At 39.0% G+C, this 17,170-nt stretch overlaps 1 protein-coding gene across 2 annotated transcripts in view; it reads right to left on the bottom strand.

Annotated features, from left to right (window-relative positions):
- Positions 1–6,044: 6,044 nt before the first annotated feature.
- Positions 6,045–17,170, bottom strand: part of sez6a (seizure related 6 homolog a) — a 150,752-nt gene continuing 139,626 nt past the window's right edge. The window contains exons 10-18 of one of the 2 annotated variants that reach the window (XM_053476123.1): positions 16,122–16,318; positions 15,132–15,326; positions 12,106–12,297; positions 10,798–10,992; positions 10,155–10,190; positions 8,939–9,047; positions 8,746–8,845; positions 6,667–6,742; positions 6,045–6,522 (exon numbers count right to left, since the gene is read on the bottom strand). In XM_053476123.1, the coding sequence (XP_053332098.1) occupies positions 6,716–6,742; positions 8,746–8,845; positions 8,939–9,047; positions 10,155–10,190; positions 10,798–10,992; positions 12,106–12,297; positions 15,132–15,326; positions 16,122–16,318 (1,051 nt within the window). In that variant the 3' untranslated portion in view covers positions 6,045–6,522; positions 6,667–6,715. Of the gene's footprint in view, positions 6,523–6,666; positions 6,743–6,928; positions 8,846–8,938; positions 9,048–10,154; positions 10,191–10,797; positions 10,993–12,105; positions 12,298–15,131; positions 15,327–16,121; positions 16,319–17,170 lie in introns of those variants that run through there. The other variant, XM_053476122.1, reaches the window with a different exon arrangement.

The following is a 17,170-nucleotide window of genomic DNA, read 5'->3' as shown; positions in this document are numbered from 1 at the left end:
CATTCTTCGCACTGATTGGCTAGAACCATTTACGCTTCTACCTTGTTACTGGTTTACGTTTAATTCGGACCAATCGCTGAAGGCGAAACATCAGCCAATCCATGTACAAGAAGGCGGGACTTCTTTCAATGCGGGCGGAATAAAAATAATGCCTGCTCGCCACATCCTCTGCACAGACTTGGCGCAAATCGGCGTCTACGCATGCGCGGAAAAACTTCTGAGCATGCGCCGTGCTTGACTTCTCGGAGCCATCTTTAAGAAGGCTTGGTGCTTGCATTTTTTGTTTGTTTGGTTTCATCTCAGTTTCATTCCTGACTATAAAACTGCAAATAATATCGCTGTTCTATGCATTATCAGCCTCACTTTGAAGTTTGTTCATCGCGGTGTGACTGATATTTCTACGTTTGGTGCGGTTTTCACGACGCCGTTATGCCTTTGTGCTCTCGCTCCGTTAGTCCGTAATATTTTCCTGCTCTCTGATTGGCTGGTTCAGCCGCAAGCACGAACCAATTGGAGACGCGGAACAAATTCAATCATAGTTTACTGTCGTTACCCGAGAGAGAACCACGTGATTCCACTTGATAAGGAGGAGTGCAAAGGTGGACTTGAAAGAAATAGTATATCTTACTGAATTATATACACTGACTTATCCTTAATATGTCTGATAGGTATAGATATGTTTATGTATAGTATATTTATAAATGTACAGAACACTTTTAAGTAAGAATAATCTCTCATGCATGGACTCATCAGCCATAACAATTTGACCTGCGTAATATTGAGTAGGTCCCCTTTTGGACCCACAAAAACAGTAATGCACTTTGTGTTCTGATACCTTTCATTAATCAGCATTAACTTATCAATGTGATCTACACTAGAACTTATATCGGATCTGACTACATAGCCAAGCCTTCACGCCTCATGTGCATCAGAGCCTCGGCCACCAATGACCCTGTCGCTAGTTTACTGTTTTTCCTTTCTTGGATCACTTTTGGTATGTCCTTACCAATGCAGATCAGAAACACCCCACAAGAAGAAGTTTTGGAGTTGCTCTGACCCAGTCCTCTAGACATCACTATTTGGTCCTTGTCACAGTCACTCCAAATTTTTTTCCTGTTTACAACATATCATATATCCCACCCACTTCCAGCCACCACTGTAATGACATATTGGAAATGGAGCTAATGTGAAAATGCGCAAATTGTAACATTTTTTGACCACTTTATTAGGAATACCTGTACCTAACATGCATTGTTCTTTCATGCATATACAGTATATAATTTAAAGAACAGTAATATACCCCTCCCCAGTCTTCTTCTATTTTTATGTTTCTGTAAAGACCAAAAACTTGTTTGGTATTGATATATAAAAAAAAAAAAAAAAAACTATGAGTCAAAAAAGTCTCCTTGTTGTTGAGCTGGTTCTCAGGTTTATGTTATAATTAGTCCTCAGACATCAAAAGAGCCCAAATGGATGGTTTTTGCAATTGAGGGGTTCTGCCAATCTGTGCTACCTATAATTGCAAATACCACCAAGTTTGGGACCCATTTTATTCATTTTGTTGATTATGTTCTGGGAGCATTATTTGATGGGGATGTTTATCTATCAGAATACACAACCCCTAAATTCTAAAAAAAAAAAAGTGTTCTAATAAAGTGCTCAAAGCACGTTTGTAAATTGCTTTGGGTAAGAATGTCTGACAAATGCCTAAATGTAAAGTATCCAACATCCACTTACTGCTATAGTACATTTACCCCTTAGGGATTTAGAATTATTAACAGGGTACTGTGAATCGATAGACTCTCACGCGACAGTAGAGTTTCTTGACAAGGCGGCATAATTAGGCAGTCCTCTTTGTTCTGTCATTTTTTTCATACACTGTCAGAATTTTCTACTGATAGCAAAAATATATGATAATATCAGTCTTTGCTACTTTATCAATATTTCGTACCTGTAAATTTGGCTGGTGGTAGCACTGCAAAAAAAAAAAAAATCCATATTTGTCAAATGCAGCATTTTCTGGCAAAGTGGTAGCTCTTTGTGACACAATGCATTTAATGTTATCAAAATATAATCCCTATAGTTTTAACACTGGTAGTATTTTTGAACACATTGATGTAACATTAGCTAACATGCTTATTAGCTTAAATTAATAAAAAGAAAAGTACAACAAATCCACATGAATGATTAAAAACCTTTCAGTAATAAGTTTCAAACTACAAGTGGATGGCAGTAGTAGCATGGATGTATGGGTGTGGTGGTACCCCAGAGAAACTTGGTGTTTTTTTTGTTATTTTTTGCATGAGCAAAAGTTGTAAGCTTGCAAAGGGCGAAATGACGGATGGGATGAATTTATAGAACACTGGTTCTAAAGTTTGGGGACGACAGAGAGAGTACTCTCATCAGATGTTTGTCTGGTTTGTACCAGATGTTTGGACTTGTGTGTAAGAGAAGGAGGGGACAGAGGAGGATCAGAAGAGGAGAACAACCTTTGTTCCCAGGACTGTTCAACTCCTCAACTCACAAGTTTCCTTGTCCCTCCCTCCACTCCCATCTGTAACCACCATTCTCTACACTCTAATCCACATTATAACCCTCTTTCACCATCAATCCACACTCCTTCAAATTTGTGAAAAACATTAATATACAGTTCTGGACTTTGCTATGACAATAACTCTAATGCTGCTGCTACATGCAAATGTTTACAAACTGCACATCTCACTTTAAGTTTAATTTATCAGTACATGTATCCGTCCATTTCACCTTATTTTACTTTTCTCTTCTACCTCTATTTTGTTTTGGCCATTAAGCAGTACCTTTTCTTCACAGTTTATATTTATTCACAGACAATATTTTATACAGATCCTTACGTTTAAAGATTTTATACAGATGTTTATTTAAGCTTTTTGTAGTGGAGGTGGCAGGGCAACGAGAGCACATTTAAGTAATACACCTGTATCAAGAATGGAAAAAACAAACAGGTTTTTGTTTTTGGATCTAAAGACATTAACAAGTGATAAAAACATGAGGACATGTCTACGCTTTACTGTGGCAAGGAACACAGATGGTGGCACTTGGGCAGTTGATATTAAAGGCAGTCAATTTGAACACATAATACTGAATCAGCTGAATCATACTGCAAAGCAGGACCCATTTTGTCTAATATGGTCATTTCCTTTGTGATCAGTAAAGTATCTAATACATAATTATAATAATAATAATAGTGATAGTAATAATAATAATACATTTTATTTATAATGCACTTTATATTTGAAACAAATCTCAAAGTGCTACAAAATTAATTTGACCCGAAAGCTCTGATATCTATCTATCTATATATCTATCTATCTATCTATCTAAAATGATTGACTCAAGGAGTTAAGTATTAATGTGTCACAATTAATGTGACATATATGAAGCAATTTTATAGGTTCATTCACAAACAAGTTGAGTCAACAGCACAGTTACTTGTGGCACGTATCAGATTGTAGGCAGTATATTCAATTTTTACACTTTTAAACTATTAATTTTACGTATTAAAAATTTGGCTTCTGCACAGAAGCATTAATATCCATGCTGCTTATTATATCATATGGTAAAAGTTTTACACTAAATATAAGTCTCAACACTCTCAACATATTGTGCAATGTGCCAGTAATTCTAAATATTTCCAATTTATGAATTTATTATTATCATTTTATTCTAGACAGAAAAGACAGAACAGAAAAGAGTCTACCAGCACATTTTTCTCAATCCCCGAGAGATGGTGGGACCAGACGAACAGTGCTGGGGGATCGGAGGGAATGTGGTGCAGTGCCTGGTGTCACTGGAGTGGTAGGTGTGTGCTGGGCTGTTTTTGGCTTTGTAGGCAAACATCAGGGTATTGAGTTTGATGCAGGCAGCTACAGGAAGCCAGTACAAAGAGCGGAGAAGTGGGGTGGAGTGGGAGAAGTTGGTAAGGTTGAAAACGAGACGTGCAGCTGCGTTCTGGTTCAGCTGCAAAGGGACACAATGCTCTGGAATTGGGTTAATATAAACTCATCAGTCATGAGTCTAATCTTTATGCTCTTTAGCAAAATCAAACCTTTTTCTTAATGAGTCTCGCTAACAAGTGGTTTTTCATATGAACACACAGCTGTTTTATTCTCATCACATAGTGTGTGTCGGGAAATGCTCTTACTTTCACTATTGTACTGCCAGTTATTTTGGATGCAGCTTCACCTAGACTTCAAGTAATCAAGTGATGACATTTCTTCCATGAAGTTGATGGTCCAGCTCTGTTTTATGTTTTAATAATGTGTAGCACAGGATAAATCTTCTGATATGGATATTTAAGAAATGAGAAGCTCCACAGGGTGTCAGTTAGGGATAAAAGAATTGTTACCAGCAGAAACATTATAATCACTGCAGTAATTATATATGTTCCCTCTGACTGGTCCCACCATCTCTCAGGGGTCAAGGAAGACATGCATCTAGACTATTTTCTGTCCTGGCACCCAGGTGGTGGAATGAACTTTGTCTAGATGTCCAAACAGTGTTTGAGTATTGGTACTTCTATTTAGTAACCTAGTGAACCACTCACTCATCGTCTATACCGCTTTATCCTGTATTCAGGGTTACAGGGTGCCTGGAGCCTATCCCCGGAAGCTTAGGGCATGAGGTTGAGTACACCCTGGACAGGGTGCCAATTTATTACAGGGCACACACACATACTATACACTCACTCACACACTCATTCACACACTATGGGCAATTTGGGACGCCAATTAGCCTAATCTGCATGTCTTTGGACTGTGGGAGGAAACCCACCAAGCACGGGGAGAACATGCAAACTCAATGCACACAGAGACGGAAATCGAGCCTGGCCGGGAATCGAACCCAGACCCTGGAGGTGCAAGGCGACAGTGCTAACACTAGTGTAAGGATATATTTAATGATGGAAACTTCAAAGCATTTATGTAAGTTGTTGTGAATAAAAGCGTCTGCCAAATGACTAATTGTATATGATAGAGGCAGGGGTAGTTCTGTGTTTAAGGCGTTGGCTTAATGATCAGAAGATCCCAAAAATAATTGAGGCGATTAATAAGTCTTAAACAAGTCAAATATAGCAGTGTCGTCTCTGCGTCTTTAAATCATGAGGAGAATCCTGAAAGCCATTTTTTTTCAGAGCTGTTTTCCACTGCATTGGACTGTGAACTGTCTCGTTGAGGATTTTCCGAAATTAGGATTAGTCACCATTAGGGCAGCTTTACAGGACAGACTTTTTCTATCATCATGCTCCCCGACTGATTCAGTGAAACCGGTGAGGCCAACTCATTTATCCTGCACCCTCCCACACACATACTGTACATACACACATACAAATATATAATATACTGGACTTTTTATACATTCACTTACACACTGAAAATATTGTATATAATTGTAAATATTGGTATCTGGTGCACTGCAGTGTCCATTTTTGGTACAAGATTTGTCCTATAAATGGAAATTCGTAACTCAAATGTTTGTAAGTCGGGGACTACCTGTATAAGCTGTAGCTAGCTAGCTATCAAATGTGGTTAAAACTAAAAACTATGTAGGTATTTTCTTTGTAGCAACTTATGCTTTTCTTGAGATAAACTTACCAACCAGATTGTCCTTTCTGCTCATGACTGTTGAGTTATTTGAGTTACCACAGCCGTCCTATCAGCGCCAACCAGTCTGACCATGCTCCTCTCTGCTCCTTTCATCAAGAAGTTGACAAAACACGACTTGGGCAACTTAGTTAAGTCTGGAGACTGCTGTTTGTGGACAATCCTTAAAGATCAGCACTTTCTGAAATTCTTAAACATTCCCATCTGTTACCTACAACCATGCCACTGCAGAAATCATGATTATACGCATTTAACCGTAGCCTCATGATGGGCTGATTAGATATTTGTGGTAATGAGCAGATGTACATAAGTTTGTAATAAAATGGGTGTTGAGTGGGCATCACAGTCTGTGGTCAGCACACTCCAAAGAGGACACCAGTGGAAGTGGTTTTTGAATATTTACTTTATTTACAAAGTGTTTAGGAAAGAAAACCCCCATGCAGACATTCAACAGCGCCGATGTAGTAAATAGACCAAGTAATGGCATTATTATAACACAGGCATATTAACATAAATAACACTAAGCACTCATTCGTCCTCGAGTCTAAAGCACGTCCCATCATTTAGTCTTCTCGAAAGCACCCTGTTATTGTCCGTCATCATAATATAACGCACATCTTCAAAGCTCACTGAAAAAAAAAAAGATGGGCCGTTGTTTATTTTAATTTCTTTTGCTGAAGCGCTACAAAAATAACATCGTATTGTCCACCATCTTTTCCAGCATCATCTGGAGAAAAATAGACTGTACAAGAGCTCAGCGGGAGAAGGGAGCAAAGGAGTGTGAGGAGGAAAAGAAAAGTGGGGAAGAGCTTCCAGGGAGGAGAGAGGAGATGCGGAGAATGTTGCCGAACAGTCTCTAAACAGCTACCTCATGTTGTCTGGCCTCCTGCAAACACAAACACAAACACAGGCACTTTCTGGAGTGATGGTGAGCGTTAACTCAGGGAAGTCCTGCACTTTCATATTTCATATATCACACATCAATGTCATAATATGTTTATGAAGTCTCGCCAGAATGTTTCTTCCTCACCTTGTTGCTCTTCTGATGGTGCAGTTGCAGTCACACTTACACGCAATTGTTAGTTATCATGGAAGGCCAGCCGGGGCTGATGGGAAGGGCGGTGTGAGAGCAGGACGCGCGTACGGCCACCAAGAGGAGCATGTAAACGTAGAGAATAGAAGACATTATGAAAACATCTCAGACACATGAGACACGTCAGACTTAACTATAAACAAAGTACGATATGTTGTTCGGTAATGAAACTATAAAATATAATTATAACTATGTAAAATATAATTTGGGGTAAATTACTGTGATATAAAAAGAATAAAATATTTCAGATCACATGATACCACCCCATTGTTCATTACGCTCAAATCCTTCTGAACGTGAGCATTATAAATCAGTCCCGCTTGTGTGTCGTGTCTGAAACAGAGATGTGTTAATACACAGATCACATCATCACACACAGATTAAAACCTACACGGGAAGGATGGAAATGAAAGCAGTAATCGAAGCGAGCTCGTTCCCCGAGGTGTGAAACAGACACAAGACAGTGATCGTCAAGATGCAGGGAATGAAATTGATGCATTAAATAAAACTGAAAATGCATATTATGAGTCACATGAAACCTTGTTTTAAAAAAAAATATCTAATTCTTTATTTGGCAAGTGAGTGTGTCCAAAAGTGTTATCATGTTTCTACAAGTGGGACTTTTGATTGTGCAGAATAACAGAACACAGTTATGAGAGTTAAATCTCCATTTATAATCTCCTGTTACACTAATGCACTTATCCCAGTGTTTGACTAGTGCTTGGATATCATCAAGGTAGAAAGTTTTCTCAGTACGACAGAGTCATGATTGGTCCCTGCTTCACGTCTGAAACGCTGGCCTCCAAGGAACTCCTTTAATTTAGTTTGTTAACTTTTTTGAAAGACGATGCATGACTCTGACATACTCGTACTTCCCACTGCTCCATGTGCACATTACAAAATCTATTTTAAGCCTTAAGTCACCAGAGATTTCAAGTCCAGTTTGTCTTAAACACCCCATCTACATTAACTCCATTTTATCCAGTTCAAGTGTTCAATGAGTGGAAAATATTGAGCTTTAGTGCTTATTTCTGTCACACTTTTATGGTTCTCATTTGACTTATTGTCGGGTATGACACTCTGCTTCTTTGCAATTTGCATTTTAGCTTTAATCGTCACGTAAATACAAGGTCAATAATACAATAATTAAGCTGGATCTATCTAACCCTTTACAAACACACATATTAGTCCTCTGATCCTTTTGTCCAGGTATGCACTGTAAGGTTCTATGGCAACAGACTTGTTTAGGTTCTCAATGAACACCTCAAATGAGAATTCTGACATTTGGACTTTCATTTTTGGACAGTCTATGAATTTCCCCCAAATAAATCTACCATATGGTCTAATGGAAACAATTAAAATTCCCTTAACTTAGATTTTCAAAACGTTATGTAACACGAACCATGAACTTCATTAATGCATTAACAAAACTAGGACTGTATGTATCTAATACATTTATGTGTTTTTCTTGGTTTTGTATTTATTGTATTTACACAATCAATGAGTAAAATATAAATAGGTTGGAACAGGTAACTTCAGAAGTTCTCATATCAGGAATCTGGAAGCATTTAAAAGCAGTTTTCCTTTTTCACCTGGCCAGGGTTTAACTTAAACATTTATAATACAATATAAAATAAATATATACAGTAAATAAATTCAGAAGTTTGTGATTTGTTCTTTAAATAATTTTATACAAACAAAACCTTACCGTACAGCATTACATTAATCTGATTGTGCAAATTGTGTTACATTAAGCTTTTTCTCAGCATTTGAGATTGTCTTTCCAACAGAAAGCCAGTCCTACTGTACATCTGTATTTCTAATTACTGCTGGAGCATGGTGATTAATGCCAGATTTTAGAAGCAAACTCAGAGTCTCAGGATAAAAATGGAAGCGGCACGAATGCTGCCGTCTGCTGGTGATGCGATGGGAGGACAGATGAAGACGAGTGGGTCAGGACAGGACGGCGGTGTTCTGTGAATCCACGTCTCTCAGGTTCAGGGCGTCCATACTTACTCCGGTCTCGTAGACAGGGTTGTCGAACGCCGATTCCTCCGTCATGTTGTCATAGGGAAGCGAGGAGCAGCTGGAGAGGCGTTCGGGCTTTCCCTGGACCCTGTTAAAGCACAGAATGGTGTCTTTTAATGTTAACGTATGATATCAATAAAGTTTCAACAGCACACAATGAAGATAAACCACAGTTGCTTACTTAGAGAAGTAAAGGAAAATGCCCAGGATGACGAGAAGCACCACAGCAGCAGGAAGCAAGACTGCGATGGCAGTGTCTGTGCCCTCGGTCCCAAAGTCAGTGCTAATTACTATACGAAGAAAAACACAGAAGATATAAGCAAAACTTTTATATTTTTATACGCAACGTTCCAACATTCTAAAACCATTTGTGAAAAATATTAAAATTCTATACAAAAGTATTTGTTGCAAATGATACTGGAGCGTTCAAGTCATACCAGGACTTTCTTGGGAATGAAGCTGCAAAACCGATCAACATTATCGGAAGACTTCAAGCATTCAAGCACTGTACGGTGATGAGACTCTTAGTCGCAGTAAAACAACTAAATAGTGCTAACGTTTTAAAGAAACTTGAGTCCACTGCAGTCATTCATGTGAACTTTCAGCGAGTGGAAACGCCTGATCCTTAAAAACCGACGGATAACTTGTCACCACCTTGCGTCAGAGATGCATCTGTCTGTGGAAACTGCACACACAATTATTCACCAACATTACCTGCACATTACAGGAACTCGGCTGGGTGTTATTCCCACATCCCTGTACAGCCCTGACCTCGCTCCAAGCCATTTCCACATATTTGGGCCATTAAAGGAGTTCCTGGGAGGCCAGCATTTCGGACATAAAGCAGGCAGTCTGATCATAGCTCCAGCATACTAATAAAACTTTCTACCTTGATGGTGTCCAAGCACTAGTGAAACGCTGGGATAAGTGCATTAGTGTAGCAGCGGATTATATAGAGAAATAAAGGGAGACTTTACTCTCAGAACTGTGTTCTGTTATTTTGCACAATCAAAAGTCCCAGTTTGACTTGAACAACCGTCATACTGTTGACGATTACTTTAGAGAAAAACAGACTCTGAAATATTTACATGAATTTCAGAATGTTGAAATATTCAGTTCGTCCTGATTTTGCTTAAATGACAGTGTGCACTCGAGCTGGCAAAGACCTCATGTTTCATTTTAGATCAAATCCATTACAGCTGGCGATCATAACCTGTGAAGCTGTGTAAATTTTTCTTATGCTGTCCCGTACTGACTTCATGACTAGATACAGTAATATAAAGTTGAAATACTCTACAATGCAATTACAGACTTCTAAAGATAGACGAACAGACATCTGGCGAAACATAACTGAAATCCTGAGTAATTCAATCTCCAGATGTGAAAGATAACCTCACCGTCCAATCTGCGCTCATTAACATCTCTTGCAGCAGCTGTAAAAAAAAAAAAAAAAAAAACAATTATCAGTGTAATTAAAACACCTAGAGCAAAAAAAAAAGAGTAAAGATAAAACATAAATTATGTCATAAAAAAAAAACACCTTTTGCATAAAAGTGATTTAGGACACTGACAAGGCTTAAGGCACTTTAAAAGAATGGAGGCTATTAAGAAACGCTTTGTGATCGAGTGGCCTCGTTTTCTCCAAACGCCCTTTCAGATACGCCTCCGTCTAAGCAGTGCTATTTCTTTTGCGGCAGCTTTATACATATATGGCGAGATCAGCTACCTTTTAAACTAATGACGTCAATTAAAAAAAGCGGAAAAGAAAATCTGGAGTCGATGTTGATAAAGAAAAATAACAGGCAAAGTTTTTTTCCAAATGACAAAGTTCTGCTTAAGCCTTAAACCATTATAATGGGATTGCGTTTTCGCAGTTTATCAGGTTTTAACCAGATTTCGAATCACTCTTGAGTACACATTACAATTTTATCACTTTTATACACTCTCTCCATGCCAGCATGCAACTACCGAACACTTCCATGTTTATCATTTCTTATTACTTTTAGGATCTGATTTATTTCTCAGCACCGCAGTTCCTACCCCGGCACGCAGGCGGCGCACCACTCCACTCAGACGGATGTCCAGGGAGGCAGCGGATGGTGGCTTCGCCGTGAAGCTCGTATCCTGGGCGACAGGTAAAGCTCAGCGTCTCTCCAGGCTGGAAGAAGGCTTTCTCCAAGCTCTGAATAGCAGTGGAAGGAGCTCCGGGGTTACCACATGGTTCGTACTTTTCAGCTGGGGAACAGGATGGTGTAAAAATTATTTGTTTATTCATAGGTAGAACCTAAAAACAATGCACAAATTTTTTTTAAATAAAAAATGCTTTGCTTGATGTAGCTCTTAAATGAGTCCACTAGGGGGCGATAGAATCTAACATTACAGAGTTTTGCAAACTATAAAGTGCATTTCCCCCCCTCTAATGTACTTAATTACTGAATTTACAATAAAAATATATTTTAATTAAAAAAAACTATTACAATTGGTAAAATTTTAACCTAATAATATTAACAAACGGTCCGACTACATGACATTTCTTTTATTTCAAAATGAAATTTATTCTTCATCAGCTGTCGGAAGTAAAACCCAGTGATATTCTGTATATTCTCTATATATTTTCTCTCATTGCCTGGAAACTTTCCAACCATTTTTCTCTTCCATCTCCAGTTTTGGCGTCAGACTGGATAAATGCACTCGATCTACAATATGATGAATATCTACTGATTCTACAGTAGCTTGCACAGCTGACGAAGGCGTTTTGAATTAATAAGCTGACTGGAGTGTAAAATCATACATAATATTCCTTGGTATAAGTATATTTGGTGTGGATTAAGTTTAACATGTGGAGGTGTGATAATGTCATTATTACTGGTTAATCGCTCTGATGTGTAGCTGTGTTGAAACCCAGCGTGTCAAAGTTGAATTTTACAGAATGTCCAGATAGAAAGATTATATCATTAATCAATCAATTAATCAATAATTAAGTATCCTGTTCAGAATTTATGTTTGTCTAATATTGCATTTTATCATGTATCTATAACATCCCAGAATTAGCACAAGATAAAATATATATAGACTGTAAAGCTTGTATTTAAGCATGAACTTGCACAACAAAATGGTTAAAACGATTCAGTTTACATTAATGTAAGACATATGACATATGTATAGACCATCTGATCTTATCACTTATTCCCTGTGACTTAATCATAATTACTACTGACCGCTTGTTGTCAATCTGAATAGTACTTTAAAAACAAATTTAAATTCTTTAACTTCATAAACTTTTCATGCATCAAGACATTCTTGTTTCACGTATTGTTCCATCAACTTGAAATCCGACCGCAGACTTACGGACACACTTGGGTATCTTCTCGCTCCACTTGGGCTCGGCCGTGTCTCGGCTGTAGCAGGTGAGCACACCCGGACCTGAGAGTGTGTAGCCTTTATTACACATGTACTGCACGGTGGATCCCACAGTGAGGCGAGAACCCGTCATCAACCTACGTCCATGTTCTACAGAGCCTGGGTCCTGACACAACATCACTACACACACACACACACACACACACACACATATAAGCAGAAGTCATCCAGTTAACCTCCCTAGATCAGAGGGGCTTTAGGTATTTTTTTTTTCTCTCTCTATTTAAACCTCCCATGAATTCCCAATACGACCTTTGGATTTTCACAATAAAAATAAACGAAAAGGGCAAAGGTCACTGCTGACCGCTCCAGAGTGGCCCACAGGAAACAATATATGCTGCACATTAAAAATGAACAGGGTGGATATTGCATCAGCTTCTATATTAGATCCCATTCACCCCTAGAGTTACTAAAGCCATGATTACATGCGGTGTTCAAGTCAGACTGGGACTTTTGATTTCAGTGTGTAGAATAACACAGCCACGGAAGTATACTGTAAACTCCCATTATTTCTCTATATAGTCCCCTGCTACACTAAAGCACTTTCACTAGTGCTTGGATGCCATCAAGGTAAAATGTTTAATCCGTCTGCCTGCTTCACATCTGAAACACTGGCCTTCCAGGAACTCCTTTAACTGCCCAAACATTTGGAAATGGGTTGAAGCGAGGTCAGGATTGTACGGGGGATGTGGCAATAACTCCCAGCCGAGTTCCTGTAATGTACAAGTGGTGCAGTGGGCAGTAAGTGTATGTAAGAGTCATACATTGTTCTGCAAAAACAGTGATTAGATCATTAAAGGCAAGGGCCATTAATGGGGTTCCTGGGAGGCCGGCGTTTCAGACGTAAAGCAGGCAGTCTGATCATGGCTCCGGAGTATTGAGAAAACATTCTACCATGATGGTGTCCAAGCTCTAGTGAAACACTGGGATAAGTGCATTAGTGTAGTAGGGGATTAAAGAGAGAAATAAAGGGAGTTTTTACTTTATAACTGTGATCTGTTACTCTACTAAATAAAATGATCTGGTTTGACTAAAACATACCTTGTACTTTAAAGAAATTATGACATGGATAGAAATAAAAAAAAAAATTAAATGCAAGGTTTGGTGTTAAGATACAGAGCATGATATAAACATTTTTGAAGAAATTTTTGTTAGATAAAATGACAGATGCACATAATCATCAAATGATATAATTTAGAACAGAATTTAATAAATGTTTAAATGTTTAAATTAAAAAAATTAATTAATTTAAATAAATACACAATGACTATTTATGTAAAACAGGTGATAAAGAGTAAAAATTCATATTCAGTCTTAAGAACTTAAGAACAAAAAAGATCTTCAAGTGTAAGAAAGCCAAAAGGAAGCTGTGTAAAAATGTCTTAGAAAATTTTTATGTTTTTAATTTTATGTTTGTTTGTTTGTTTCGCATTAGTATACTCACTATATATGTTCACTACTGAGCGTATATCATAGTGGCCTCCCAGAAGGTACGTAAGAAGTGCACTATGTTCTTAAGTTCATTTGAGATTCAGCCAGAGAACAAAGTGTAGGTCTTAGTTCAACAAGCAATAACATGGGGACGAGTACAAATTTAGTTGAGGGTAACATATATCACAAGTAAATAGTTCATGTTTTCCATGCACCTATCTCTATGATCTCTTATAGATTTATCTGAGCAACACCTTCACATCAGGTCTGAACAGGAAATTAAATAGAAACCAGAGTTTTAGGATTAAAAAAAAATAAGTTATAGCCTGTAGGTGGCAGTTCTTCCTCTCAGCTCTCCAGAACATGAGTCACTTGTCTGTACAGTCATGGCATTGCTTTTCACGTGTCTGGCATTTTATTACTGCATCGGTTTGGCCCACGCACTTTAATCACGTCAAAAGACAGACAGAGCGTGACATGATTCAGGACATTGATTTTGATTAACTGTAATTTTGACGTGAATGGAATCCAGATAAATGCAGGGCTTTAGCGAACAATTTCTCTTGTAAAAAAGGGTTTTTATGAGAGTAATTCAGTAGATCCACTTACACTAAAACTCAGCAGATGATGTGCTTCCTCCGAGCCTGTGAGGATGGGAATTTTTATCACTGTATAACGATAACCATGAATGCCTTTTGAAATGCTTGGGAATGGTGTGTGTGTGTGTGTGTGGGAAATGAATTTGTCGTACTATTTATCAGTTCGGGTGTTTGAGAGACATACTGAACTGATGCTCTGCATTTCTATAAAAGCCCTGAGAACAATGATTTAATCACCAGTGTGTTAGCTTATCGTCAAGGTTCTGCACTAGTGATAAATGAAAGCGTGCGAGCTGAAACTTCAGTATGTAGTCGGGCCATAAATTCAAGCGGCGTTATGATGAGTTTGCTAGGCAACAATCTTAATATTCATGGCGACATAAAACGCCCTCAGTGTGAGGAAATTAACTCGGATGAAAAATGGAAAAGTCCACACAGTGACTTGGCTCACATCAGTCAGATATTATCCAGAAAAACAGCAGTTGTGGAGACACTGGACAGCTGAACGCATTTATTTGCAAATAAGAAGGTTACTCCTTCTTTACAAGCTCTGTCTGTGCTTATTTTCAATTTCGTCCTACCCTTACTATCACAAAGTCAATGATTTTTCAAAAATAACATGTCACAAAAATGCTTTACTTCTTTACACCACAGAAATTTGCCAACAGTCGCGATTTCTCTGATCTGCATTTGCATACTCGAAAATGATTGGCTCGTATTTTTAATGCTGCAACAAGTCTTTTCAGCTTTCCTGTAAACCCTAAAAATGCACCACTGTTTTTTTTTCAGCACTTTGATCAGTCTGCACACTGAAATGAGTTCTGCATAAATTATTTTAGTCATACATGGTGTTTTAATTTGAAGTGACTCCAGGTGGGATGATGATTAAAAAAAAGTATTCCTGATGGTCTTATCACCACTTACTTTTCTCGCAGCTGGGCACGTCTCCGCTCCACGTCAGATCCCACTGGCACATGAGGATCTCCGATCCGACCACCTGGAAGCCCGGGTAACACTGGTAGGTCACAACTGTTCCGTGGATCAGGTCCGGGTGGGAAGTGCTCTTCCAGCCGTTCGTGATCTCTGGTAATTCTGAGCATGTGTCATTGCGGGCCACCTCTAAAGACAGAGAGGACAAAAGCGCGTTATTATTAATGGATTGGATCATCGTAACGTCGGATTGTTTTTCAGCTAGACGGTTTCATATAAGGCTGAATGGAAGTAGCAGTTTCACAATCGCCCATTGACCGTGCTGAGGAGAGAGCCAAATGCTGCAGCCACGTGGGCGGGCTTGGAAAGGGAGAACGCTGCTGAGGTGACACGTCGTGCATCATTTTGCATGTAAATGAGACTGCAGCCAGAGAGCAGTATGACATCCTTTCACAACGATTGTCCACAGTGCTACAAGCCAACGTACCGCGCTGCCAAGCAAGCTGGCAGCACTAATGCTTACTGTGACACCAGTGGCTTTAGGCTCAGACGGTACATTACCAAGATTCTTCTTTTTTTTTTTTTTTTTTTCTTTTTAGATTAAATGTTGCACAGACGCACTAGCTCTTTTCTGACCTTTGGTTGATAACAGCCATTCAAAAAATATCATAATTTTTCAAAATCCATGCGTTTTACAATACATTGGAATACTAATGACCTTCTTATGAGTGACCAATGGTGTAAAAATGCTCCAATTTGCTGTTCCATTGGTTTTCTTGACTTTCTAAAAGTTGTGCATGCACAGTGACCATTTCACCTAGTGGTCATAAACTGGAATCTCAACAAGAATTGGCAACAGTGGCCAACTGGGGCAAAAAGCATGCTGCCCCATTCTTGCTCTACCAACATATTCATTCATTTATGAACATCGTCCTGCATTACCAGAACCCATGGCTACGAAGAAGGAAAAAGAGTGCCACCTACCAAAGAAATGCACCACGAAGCCATTGTTGTAGCCGTAGATGTTGGTGGCCGGATCGGACTGAAACTGGATAGTTACGTCCGCCATGGAGGTGTAGAGTTTGAATCTGGGTAGAGTGCCACTGTATTGGCCCAGGATGTTGGCGGTGAGGTCATCGCCATCGTAAAATGTCAGGATGTCATTCTTACCAAGATGAAGGCTGGAAGAGAGCACATTTTACATGTTATAATTATTTTACACCACAACTGACGTCCAAAACTTACAATAAGTTAATATTTGCACTGAAAAATGTATGCGTAGTCAGAAACAGCCTATGATAAGTCGATTTTCCAGGTGCTCCATTCAGATCATGCACGTTATCTAGGTTAAAAGACAGCTAACATGCAGTGTCAGTTTCTTTACTGGTTATTTGCCTGGTTAGTTTTGAGTGATCAACAGTTTCTTAACTCAAGAGTGACACTGAAGCTGTTGCACTTGATCCACTCACTCCACCAGCACCATGTCAGTTTCGGTCCTAAGGGGACCTTATGTCAGGTCCTAGCCTGGTCTAGATATGGTGTAGCAATCAATAAGTGTAGAAAGTAACTTTTATGGCTGAATCTGGTCATGGAGAACCTTCTGTCCTGCACACCTGCTGTAACACGCCCTAAGCAGGGAAACACTAGAGACAGAACCAGAGTTGGGAACCTGTGTGGTTGATGGATCTCATCAACTGGCATCTCAGAGTAATATTCTGAAACGCGACATCACATTGAAGTATTTCCCGGATATTTCCCGTGTGGTTGCAACTTTGCAATAGATTAGTGTCCCTTCCAGGTGGACCACAGCCTAGTATTTCAGATGCATCACAAGTCTGTCCAGGATAAAGGGCTTATGAATGGATGTGTGCATACTTTCATGCCTTAAAACACATTCATTTTTCATGCTTTTGTCTTGTCGGCTTTGCTGCGTATCTGGCAAATACTCGCTCTTTCCCGTGGAGACATCCGAACGGCTTTATGCGGGATCTAAACCCGGAGTGATATCGACAGGAGCTGACTGGAAATAAACA

This window comes from Clarias gariepinus, chromosome 17, assembly GCF_024256425.1.
Source record: "Clarias gariepinus isolate MV-2021 ecotype Netherlands chromosome 17, CGAR_prim_01v2, whole genome shotgun sequence".
In the NCBI taxonomy this organism is placed as follows: Eukaryota; Metazoa; Chordata; class Actinopteri; order Siluriformes; family Clariidae; genus Clarias; species Clarias gariepinus.
Note: the sequence above shows the minus strand (reverse complement) of the source record. Positions and strands in the feature narration are given on the sequence as shown.